The following is a 12,645-nucleotide window of genomic DNA, read 5'->3' on the forward strand; positions in this document are numbered from 1 at the left end:
AGAATAATAACAATGGTAGTGTGTTAACCTAAGACATCATATGATCTAGGCAGTAGTCTTCCTCTTGGATCCACGAGATTTGGAGCAGCATCAAGTAGCATGCCTGCAAATGGTGCTCTTGGAAGCCAGAAAATTAGGAAACAAAAGTCAGTACTTGCAACTTATATGATGTTATAATAAAGTATTTTGGTCATTAAACAATTTTAACAATAGACCCCTTGATGCTCTTTAGATAGGTTCAAGTTTCTGTACCATTGACAAGTTACAAAAATTAAAAAAATAGAACTCTCTAAACCCTCAAAAGCTCTTTTATTTCTTACATGCCATATTAGCCAGAAAACAGAAAAGAAATAAGTAAAGTCCAACTTGCACACTGTCTAACAGACAGGCTCCACCTCAAAGCACACAAAAACTCCAATATGGGGGTGGTATAATCCACTGTACAACCATGATCATAAACACCCACTGCAAACTGTATTCCCAAGATCAAAAAACACAAAGCTCCACACTTCTCTAGTGGAAAAACAATGCAGAGAAGATAATCTGCAGACATGCAACTTTTTTGCCAGTTACATGCCAATCAATGACACCCTTTTTTACTTCCTAAGTTGTCAAAAGCAAGAATAGAAATTAGTGCAACATCTGATTGGAGAAGGCAACTCTGAGATGAGTAGAAGTACTCTAAATAACTTTCCAAGGAAAGCTCATCTCCCATTAGACAGAAATCATTATAGAAGGAACAGAAGTAAAGTTCCCATTTCTAGAGGGCACCAAATGCATCCATCCTTCCCTTGACCAATCAAGGAATAGTCATTCAGTAAATTGCAAAAAGCAGTTATAGGGTCAATTTCCCAGTCCTGAAGGCTCCATCTAATGTGCAAGGACCAGAAAATATGCTCAAAAGAGATGGGAAAGCACTCCTAAGAGATAGTCTTCACAGAGGTAACAGAAAACAAATTAGGAAAAGACTCCCTAGTGAACTCCCCCCACATAAATTCTCTTCCAAAAAAACTCACCCTTGTCCCATCACCTACAACAAAAAGGATCGGGTTAGAAAACTCAATCTGGACTATCATGATAGCTCTAGAAAGGCCAACCTCATAAGGAAAATTGATCATAGTAGTATGCCAACCCCCACCCCACAACACACCCATACTTGCCGCCACTCTTCTCCATAAACAACCATTATCCTTAGAAAACTACCAAAAGCATCTACCAAGTAAAGCTTTATTGAAGGTACTCAATTTCCTAAATCCAAAGCCCCTTCCCAACGTGCTCCCAATTGACAGGGTGGTTACTTAAACTCTGTCATCACATAGCCTACCCAACAAAAAGTCTCTTTGAAAACTTTCAATCCTGCAAATAAATAATAACCAAAATAGGAGCCTGAAAAAAAGATAAAAGTATACATTGGAAGGCTCAATAAGGAACATTCAATAAGAATACTCTACCTCCCTTGGAGAGGTATTGAGGTTTCTAAGATGTTAATCTTTTCTTAGAATGTTCCATGGTCTAATCCAAACTGCCTTAGATTTGAAGGGGGCACCTAAAGGGAGACCAAGATATTATGAAGCAAACTGCCCACCTTAAGAAGTAAGGAAGCAGCTAAGTCTCAAGGTCTGGAACCTCCCCTACCACTAGAATCTCACTTTCAGCCAAGTTGACCTTCAAACCTAAAATGACTTCGAAATGAAGGCAGGCACCTCTCAAAAAGCTCTTGACTCTCTCTCAACCACTCCATAAGGCTAGGTTTGAAATAAAAGGGAGAGCCTGACATACTTTTGATCCCAAAACCCTTGACCCATTAGAAACTTTCCAACCCCTATAACACAAGAGTCAAAGCCTCCACGTCTAAGATAAATAGGAAAACAGAATTAAATCACCCTATCTAAGACTTCTAGAACTACCAAAGAATCCTTTCACAACCCCATTACCAGCATAGAAAACTTAACTGTAGAGATACAAAAACCAATCTATCTGTAGCATTGCCTAGAAATAAGTTCTATCTTGTTTGGAAGGAAAAGGAGAAGAATCCAATTTCAATGACCAAAGGCTTTGTCAAAAGTACCGGGAAAAAAACCAATCTCCTTCCTCAAGGGTTACAAGATTATATACAGTTGGTAAAGGAGAACTAGCTAATCTTAGTCTTCTACATTAGGCAGTTTCCTAATCTAGCTCCTACTGAAATTAAAAAAGATTTATAAGATACAGTCAAGATAGAGTCTCCTAGGTAAAGGAATAGACAGGAAATATGGAAATACAAATCAAGCAAATAAATCCTTGAATATAAATGAGAATCTTGGTATTTTCCAACACTCCCCCTCAAGATTGTGAATGAATGTCTTGCATTCCAATCTTGCTCAATAACCTTCAATACACATGGCTAGGCAGACCTTTTGTAAGAATATCTACAAGTTGATCAACGGTAGATGCAAAGGGTGTGCAAATTAGGCCACCATCTAGCTTTTCTTTTATGAAATGTCTATCCACTTCAACATGCTTTGTCCGGTCAAGTTGTACCAAATTATAAACAATGCTAATAGCAGATTTATTGTCACAGTTGAGCCTCATAGGTGTTGGCCACTTAGTCCTTAAGTCTTCCAATAGTATCTTGAGCCAAAGCAGTTCACATATTCCCAGGGCCATTGATTTGAACTTCACTTTAGCACTTGATGAGACTACAACACTTTGTTTCTTGCTTCTCCAAGTCACAAGATTACCCCTTTAAAATGTGCAATACCCTGATGTTGACCTTCTATCGACCACTGGCCCTACATAGTTAGCATCGATATAGGCTTCAAGAGATAGTTCTTCCCCCTTCTTGAACAATATACCTTTACCTAGTGTCCCCTTTAAATAATGTAGGATCCTATACACTGCTTTTAGGTGAGTTTCCTTAGGATTATGCATGAATTGACTAGCCACACTCACTGCATAAGCAATGTCCGACAGAGTATGTGAGAGATAAATAAGCCTTCCCAGTAGCCTCTAATAAGAGCCTTTATCCACGGCAACATCTTCTAGAACATTTCCTAGCATGTGATCAGTTTCAATTGGTGTGTCAACAACCCTACTTCCCAACATCCTAGTTTCATTCAACAAGTTAAGTACGTATTTGTGTTGAGAGATAAAGATTCCTTACTTAGAATGAGCCACCTCAATACCCAAAAAGTATTTCAATCTGCCCAGCTCCTTAATCTCAAATTTCTTGACCAAACAGCCTCTCAACATTTCCATTCCTACCATATCATTACTCGTTATTATGATATCATCCACATAAACAAGTAATGCAGTCACTCCCCTTGTGGCCGAGTGATATATAAACAGGGTGTGATCACCCTAACTTTGTTTGTATCCCATACCAAGCATGACTTTGGTGAACCGGCCAAACCATGCCTTTGGTGATTATTTCAATCCATACAAAGCCTTTTCAATCTACATATTACATTTTCTCCTGTCTTTGGTCCAAACCCAAGTGGTACTTCCATATAGATCTCTTCCTCTAAGTCCCATGTAAGAATGCATTTTTGACATCAAATTGCTACATTCCAACCTAGGTTAGCAACTAAGGATAATAGCACCCTCGTGGTGTTCATTTTTGCTACCAAAGCAAATGTTTCCAGATAGTCTACCCCATATGTTTGTGCATATCCCTTAGCAACTAACCTTGCTTTGTACCTTTCTAAGGAATCATTTGATCTATATTTCATAATGTACACCCATTTGCATCCCATCGGGTTCTTTCCCCTTGGTAATTTCACCAACTCCTAAGTTTGATTCTTTTCCAGTGCTGGCATCTCTACTTCCATGGCACTCTTTCAATTCTCATTGCCTATTGCTTCAGAGAAGGTCCTTGGTATAGGGATTGTGTTTAGGCTGGTAAGAAAAGCTTTGTGCTTAGAAGACATGTTAGAATAGGACAAAAACAAATACAAAGGGTGTTTGGTACAGGTCCTTGTTCCCTTCCTGATAGCAATATGAAGGTCAAGGTCATTGCGATCAGGTTTGTCATAGTCACTTGGGTCAGGATTAATTGCAGGTTTAGTGGCAAGTTCTAGTCCGGGAATAGGATTACCAGGGTCAAGACTTGGTTTAGATGATGGAACTTGCATAGGTGGAAGAGCTGGTGCTTTTCTCCTTAAATATACCTGTAGTGGACAAAAAGAATTGGGTAACTACTCCCTCGATATCATGTCATGTAAGTCCTTCGCATTAGAGACCAAAGGAGAAGAAGGATTTAGAGAATAAGAGAAATCAAGAAGAAATAGATCCATGTCTTTGTCTTCCAAGAAGGCAATCCCCCCTGAAGATAAGGACGATCAAAATAGGGAGTATCTTCCACAAAAGTAACATCAGGTGAGATAAAAACCTTCTTGGTAGGGGAATGATAGCACTTATAGCCCTTTTGAGTAGAAGAATACCCAACAAAGATACATTTTAGGGCATGAGGATCAAGTTTCCCACGATAAGGAGTATGAATATGAACAAAGGATAGGAATCCAAAGACTTTAAGAGTAAGGCCACTAGAGGCATTGACCCCAGACAGAATGTTGCAAGAAGATGAATTGGACTATGGGAGTCAAGATTTCTTGAGGGTAGCCTATTAATGACATATGGTTGTCAAGACTGATTCTCCCCAATATTGTTTTGGAACATTATTTTGAAAGAGAAGAGCTCTTGTAATAGCCAAAAGATGACCATTCTTTCTCTCAATCACCCCATTTTACTGAGGAGTATGGACAAAACAAGATTCATGGATTATGCCCTTTTCATGGAAAAAATAAGATACAAACTGATTGAAGTAGTCCTTGGCTTTGTTAAACTGAAACCTCTTTATTTCAACACCAAATTGAGTTTTGACCATATTATAGAAGATTGGAAAAACAGTGCATACTTCAGATTTAGCTTTCAAAAGATATAACCAAACCACACGAGTACAATCATCAACAAAGGAAATAAACCATTAAGCTCCTAAAATGTTAGGAATAGTGGAGGGACCCCATATATCACTTTGAACTACTGTGAATATTAGTAAGAGGAAATGAGACTTTCTTATGTTTTGCGAATTCACACATCACAATGAAAATCCTCAATGTCTAATCCTTTGAACAATAAAGGAAACAGCAATTTAAGGACCCTAAAGAGGGATGACCAAAATGAAAGTGATGAAGCCATAGCTTATCTTTATTGGACTTAACTAGGAATGATAAAGGAGAAACTCCTTTTTTCTGAACCTATCCACTAAGGTCTTTGAGGTAGTATAGTCCATCTCTTTCCCTAGCACGCCCAATCATCCTCCTTGTGTTATGTTCTTGAAATTCACAAAAATGAGAGATAAAAAATGACATTATAATTAGAATCTGTAGTAAGCTTCTAGATGGACACAAGGTTTGTGAAAAGTTTAGGAACATGAAGGACATTTTTAAGGGTGAGATGACTATTAATGAGAACATCTCCTTGGCCAGCCACAGTTGTCAATGACCCATCTGTCATAGTTATTTTCCTTGTGCTAGGGCATGATATATAAGTTATAAACTGGTGGGAGAAACAAGTCATATGATTTGTGGCTCCAAAGTCAAGAATCCATGTATCTAAAAGAGTTGTATCCGAAGCACGAAATACAAGATGAATTAGACATCTTTGTTAATTACTTTTGATGAATTAGACACCTTCCTTTTCTCCCTAGGCTGCTTTTCTAAGCTGGAACCCTTTACCATCACAAGTGTTTAACTATTTGTAGATGAAGTATCAAGCATCACTCCTCTCCGTCCTTCTTCCACAAGCACAATTAAGATTGTCTCATAGAGATGACAGACCCTCCTTTCCAAGGATCTGAACACTAACTACATCAAACTCTAAGTTAAGCCCAGCAAGAAGATCATAGAATCTCTCATTTTCAACAAGCCTTTTTTGTAAAGCTACATCATCATTGCACTTCATCTGGATACATTGATAATGATCCAACTTTTGCCACAAAGTCTGCAAGAGGTTGGCATACTCGGTGATTGACTAAGATCCTTGCTTGGTGGCTACCACCTTTGTCCTTATCTCATAAATCTAAGCAGCATCATGGACTTTAGTGTATGTGAGCTTCATAGCATCCCAAATCTCCTTAGTAGAGTTTAGAAACATTATCGTGTCACTGATCTCCAGTAGCATGGAATTCCAAAGCTAAGACATGACCAATGAATCTTCTTCGTCCCAGGCTGCATATGTAGGATCATCCTTCTTAGGCCCAGTCCCAAGTAGATGACTCAGCTTCCCTTTACCCCTCAAAAACGTTCAGATTAACTAGGACCACTTCAAATAGTTCCTGCCATTCAGTCTATAAGCAACCTGAATATTCTACAATTCCCCACTTGAAGTAATACCATTATTTCCCAAAAAAAGGTACCTCCATTGTACCACTGGATTTCGTTGAATCTGTAATGGTTGTAGGGTTTTGATAGCTATGTCTTGATAGCTATGAAAGTGGATTGGATAACAATATCGGCTACAACCAACCAAGAATATGAACCTAGAGCTCTAATACCATGTCAACAGTAGCCAAGAAAAAAAACCAATCTCCTTCCTCATTGTAGGGTTACAAGTTGATATACAATTGGTAAAGGAGAACTAGCTAATCACTATCTTCTACATTAGGCAGTTTCCTAATTTAGTTCCTACTGAAATTAAGAAAGATTTACAAGATACAGCCAAGATAGAATCTCCTAGGTAAAGGAATAGACAGGAAATATGGAATCACACTTAAGGTGTCATCAATCCTTTTTAGGAAACGATGATATCCCAAAATTGGTCAAACTTAAGAGTTTTTAGTCCCTCGTGACTGAAAAATGAGTAATAGGTGACACAAATTAGGTAAAAACTGTCGTGTGTCACTTTATTCGAGAAGTCAAGAATATATATATATATATATATACATAATTGGAGAGGAATGGGAAATCTATTCCCTAAAAATAGGAAACTGACTCCTCCACTAACTTCCCCTAAAATAGGCACTAGTCTTTGACTTCCTAAAACAAGGGGATAAAGAGATAAGAAAAAGATAAGAGATGAAGAAAATATCCAAACCACCATATTAGGAACATGGATATTCAAAAATCCAAAAATCTTCAGAACTAGTCTCTCTTGATACTCCCCCTCAAGTTAGAGAATGGATGTATTTCATTCCAAGCCTGCTAGTTATCCTCTGAAACGCAGAACTAGGCAGTCCCTTTGTAAGTATATCTGCAAGTTGTTGTCTAGTAGATACAAATAAAGTACAAATCAAGCCACTATCTAACTTTTCCTCTATAAAATGTCTATCAACTTCCACATGCTTAGTTCAGTTAAGCTGCCCTGGATTGTGTGCAATATTAATGACTGATTGGTTATCATAGTAGAGCCTCATTGGATCTTCCCATTTAATTTTCAGATCTTCCAAAATTATTTTTAACCATAACAACTAACAAATTCCAAAAGCCATTGATCTAAATTCAACCTCTACACTAGACTTTGTCACAACATTTTGCTTCTTACTCCTCCAAGTTACAAGATTTCCTCCTAGGAATATACAGCACCCGGATGTAGATCTTTCATCAATTACTGATCCTACATAGTTTGCATTGGTATAGGCTTCAAGTGTTAATTCTTACAATAGGAGTCTATATCTTGCTCAGACAGCACTAGATAACTATGAGGCAGATTTACCAACTCATCAATGGTCAGGATCCTCTTATGAACAGGATGCCAAACAAAGGCTATCCTCAGAGGACCATCCAACAATATCCAGGACCACAACTGGGCATCACCAATATTCCCAAACAATGACATTGATGAAATATCACCCAAAACTTTCCATCTGAAGAAGGTAGCTAGGTTACCCTATAACTATGCAAGACTGGAGGGGTGGCTGAAAATCACCAAGACTCCAATCAAGCAGAAGTCTCTTCAAAGAACATTCAGCACCGACACCTGACCTGCTTATCAACCAACAAGAGAACAAGAAAGGCTAGTTTCTTCTGCCCTAGAGGTTATGAACCATCTACAATGCCAAAATTTCCAACAATGTCCATCTAAGCCCATGAAATTGGCCCTAAATCCCACACTTGTAGAGCAAAGTCAAATCTGGAGGCAATCACAGCAAGCAGAATCATAATTCAGCAAACTTTTCCTCTATAACATATCCCTTCACATGCAAACCTACAAATCCACTTATAATCAGTAATCACTGCAAGCAAACTTATAATTCACCAAAATGTTTCTGTATTACATATCCCTTTTCAGCATTAAAACCTAAAAATTCACTTCCCTAGACGAGCTTTGTTGGCATCTCCAATTTTTGCCCCTAAACTCCCCTCCCCCCCTAAAAGGTCCTTGAAATAAGTTCTCGTTTCAATACATGGATTTTTTACATGAAGCCTTCAGTGAAGAAATTCATGGCACCTAGATGGTCTTAGTCCATTCTCAATTTCCCTTCTAGGAAAGGTACTATTGACTAATAAATTCAATTGGACACAAATCCATATCTATATACACAAAGTGAAACTTAATCCATAAACAAAATTATAGTATATATACTACAGCATGAAATTGAAGAAGAACCAATTCCAAGAACCAAATAAAAGACAATTTATAATTGGATGGAAAGCTTTTTACCTGTTGTCATCGTAAAAGTCAGTTAAATTTTGTATCTCCATATACTCAAGACCAGCCTCCCTAGCCAACCTGAAAAACATATTGTGCAAGTTAATTATCAGATCATTTAAGAATGAAAATAAAACCAACAAACATGAAGAATTTTGTTTACCAAAGAAGTAGTAGAATATTGTAAAGGTATTCAAAATGGAAAGACAAGACAACCTAATAATTTTGTCTTCACATACAGTAATCCTCAATTTCTACACTAGCTACTTATAGCCCTGAACTAGATAAAATGATATGATACACTTCTAAGGCTGCACCTCAGATTGCTGGATATGTGTCATCTGCTCCTACTTGGAAAAAATTACTCACTCAAGTTCCCAGAAAGCATCAGTTACAAGTTGATCTTGACTTCACGTGAAAAGTTTTTATCAATTTCATCAACCTCAATATGTTTAATATTCCCATGGAACAGTTGGATTGAAAGCAATACGAACAACTGCCTAAGTATCACATAATAACTCTATAAATTAAGGATGCCAAACATTCAAGTTTGCCTAGAATGTTCTTCAACTAATTCAACTAACAAGATGTGTGCACATAACTTTATGCTCAGACTTAGCACTAGACAAAGATACCAGTGCCTCCTCTTTACTTATCTAGGAAACCAAACTGTCTCCAATAAATATACAATACCTTGGACTGGATCTACTGTCTAATAGTGACCCAATGTGTTTGGAGGAAAAGAAAAGTGATGAATATTTTGTTCATAACTAGGTGTATATATATATATATACACAGGTCTACAAAGTACAACTAAGGGAAACAAGTAACTACATACAATAGTATAAAGTTAATACTCCCCCTCAAGCAAGGGCATATACATCATACGTGCCTAGCTTGGTAGAAATGCAGTTAAGCCGTGGACCCCATAATACCTTTATAAGACGATCATTAGAGTCAAGAAATGAGGTACTAATCTCTCCAAAAATCAACTTATGTCTCACAAAGTGACAATCTATCTCTATGTGTTTAGTCCACTCATGAAACACTGGATTAGAGACAATATGAAAAGTTGTCTAATTATCACAAATAAGCTACATAGGCCCTAAATCTCCAAATCTCAACTCCTTAAGAAATTGTTTTATCCAAACAAACTCACATGTGACTAAAGCCATGGCCCGATACTCTACTTCTACGCTAGATCTAGCCACAACATTTTGCTTCTTACTCTTCCAAGACACTAAATTACCTCCAATCAAGATACAATAGCCAAAGGTAAAGCGCGTATCTACAAGACAACTAGCCAATCTCCATTGGTATATCCAACAACCTATTTTGCCAATCTACATTGAACAACTGTCCTTTGTTCTCAAACAACAAGACTTTACCAAAAGCACTATTAATGTATCTCAAGATACGAACTAAAGCATTCTAGTGGCTATCACAAGAGGTGTCCAAGAACTAACTCACCATACTAACAACAAAAGAGATGTTGAGTTGTATAACATGAGGTAATTAAGCCTCCCAACTAGTCTCCTATATCGCTAAGGATCCTCCAATGGCTCCCCCTATCCTAGTTTAAAATTAGGGTCTATAAGGGTATCTATAAGTTGGGAATCAAGCATACCAATCTCCCCCAAATATCCAAAGCATACTTCCCTTGAGAGATGCACACATCATGTACAGATTGAGCCACCTCAATGCCAAGGAAACACTTCAACCTGACCAAATCCTTTGTCTAAAAATGAGAATGCAAATGAGTCTTGAACTACCTAATACCAACCTCATCATCACCTATAATAACGATATCATCTACATACACCATAAACAATATTACTCCGCCAATAAAATGGTGATTGTAAACAACCGAATAAAATCTTCCTTAATTCATATGTACACATACATGTCTTCTTATAGAAGAGAGGATACAACATAAGAAAGACAACTTCCCCCCCCCCCCCCGGGGGGGGGGGGAGAGACTATTATGACAACATCTGATTGTTGCCCACATGCTCTAAACACATCTAGAAACAATGGTAGTTTATGCACCAACTTGACTCCTTAGTAGATTGGACCTACTTTACTTTGTATTTTATTTAATTATTGGGGGATTAGGCATGTATTTGTATTTTTTTGCTAGACAAGAACTTGAATATCTTGGTTGTTTTCTATGAAATGCTTTCTCATGTCGTTGCATACAATATAATCATGATACAATTAACTTCAAAGTAAGTATTGGATCATTTAATAAAATGCATAATTATTGCTTCTTTTGTTTTGGTAAAATACACTTGGTACCCCTGAGGTTTAGACTAGAAACAGACAATACCCTTGGCATTTGAGAAAATCCAACGAATACCCTTGCCAAGCAAGCATTATGTCAAATCAGAAAACTCAAGAGAGAGAAACCCTAGTTGAAGGAAATTTCATTCCTCATCAAACATATAGATTGTACACCTATATATACAAATACTAAATGGGTCATGACATAAGGCATTACATAAGCTAAACCTCACACATTACAATTTCCCCTTGTTGTTAGTTAACCTCAATTAAATATTTGAAAATGGCCAAAATTCCTTGCATTTTAAAATTCACAACATCGAGGTTTATACTAGTGGATCACACAACTTATTGAACAATAGGTCATTCTACAAGGGCATTCTGATCATACTTTGTTCACTAAACATGTTGCAGATTAAAGAAGTCATTGTATGGGCTGAAACTGTCCCATAAGGCATGGTTTAAAAGGTTTAGCACAACCTTAAAACCAATTAGGGTATCAACAGGGGCATTTTGATCATACTTTGTTCACTAAACATATTGCTAATGGCTTGAAAACTATTTTAATAGTTTATGTGGATGATATTATTATCATAGGTGACAATCAACAGGAAATAAAGACTCTAAAAGGTCAATTACAACAAGCATTTGAGGTCAAAGACCTTGGAGGTAGCAAGGAGTAGGGAGGGCATTTGCATCTCTCAAAGGAAGTATACATTGGATCTACTAAAGGAGACAGGTAAGTTGGGCTGTAAACCAGCTAGCACTCCCTTGGAACCTAACTGGAAAGCTAAGGAGGATGAGACAGAAACTACAATGGAGATATGTAGATAGGAAAGGTTAGTGGGCAAACTAACTTATTTATCTGTTACACAATCCGATATTACATATGCGGTAAGTGCAGTGAATCAATTTATGCATTCACCCACTAATAAACACTTTAATCTGCCTATCATATCCTAAGATATTTGAAAGGAACTCCTGGAATGGGAATCTTATTCAGAAATAATGAAGACCGAGGGATTCAATGTTTTGTAGATGTTGAATGGGCAAGCTCTTTAGAAGACAGTAAATCCACTTTGGGGTTTTGCACTAAGTTATGGGGAAACTTGGTGACATGGATGAGCAAGAAACAGTGTGTAATGGCTAGAAGCAATGCTGAGGCAGAATACCGAGCCATAACTCAAGGCATATGTGAGGTAATATGGCTGGAAAAATTTATGGAAGACTTGAAGATACCAAATTCCACTCCTACAAGGCTATATTGTGACAACAAATCTGCCATAACTATAGTAAATAATCTGGTCCAACATGACCAAATGAAACATGTGAGAATTGATACAGTTCATCAAGCAAGAGATTGAAGATGATGGTATCAATCTGGTATATGTTCCTACAGGTGTATAAGAAGTTGATATCCTCACAATGAACAAACAAGGGTTTGAGCTAATTAGAGGCAAGCTGGGAATGAAAAACATTTATTCACCAGGTTGAGGGGGAGTGTTGAGAAGGAATTCACGATGGAAAGAAGATAAAATCAGAAAAAAGAGGAAGAAGACCAGATTGAATAAAAGAAGATAAAGCCCCACTCACTCCTAAGAAATAGGAAAAGATGAAGCTTCAGCTATTCCTAAGAAGTACAAGAAAATTTCAGAGAAAATTCTCTCCTTATCTATTGTTGTATTTGTAATTTAAATTCCTAGATTTTAGGTAGATTTTTTGTATTTAAAGAAGCAG

General features: G+C 37.3%; 1 protein-coding gene across 2 annotated transcripts in view; it reads right to left on the reverse strand.

The window, feature by feature from the left end:
• LOC127806745 (mRNA cap guanine-N7 methyltransferase 2) overlaps positions 1-12,645 on the reverse strand; it is a 56,463-nt gene that overhangs the window by 7,999 nt on the left and 35,819 nt on the right. For both annotated transcript variants that reach the window (XM_052344230.1, XM_052344229.1), the window contains exons 8-9: positions 8,638-8,706; positions 29-117 (exon numbers count right to left, since the gene is read on the reverse strand). In XM_052344230.1, coding sequence (XP_052200190.1) covers positions 29-117; positions 8,638-8,706 — 158 coding nt within the window. The remainder of the gene's footprint in view (positions 1-28; positions 118-8,637; positions 8,707-12,645) is intronic.

This window comes from Diospyros lotus, chromosome 7 (genome assembly GCF_014633365.1).
Source record: "Diospyros lotus cultivar Yz01 chromosome 7, ASM1463336v1, whole genome shotgun sequence".
Classification (NCBI taxonomy): Eukaryota; Viridiplantae; Streptophyta; class Magnoliopsida; order Ericales; family Ebenaceae; genus Diospyros; species Diospyros lotus.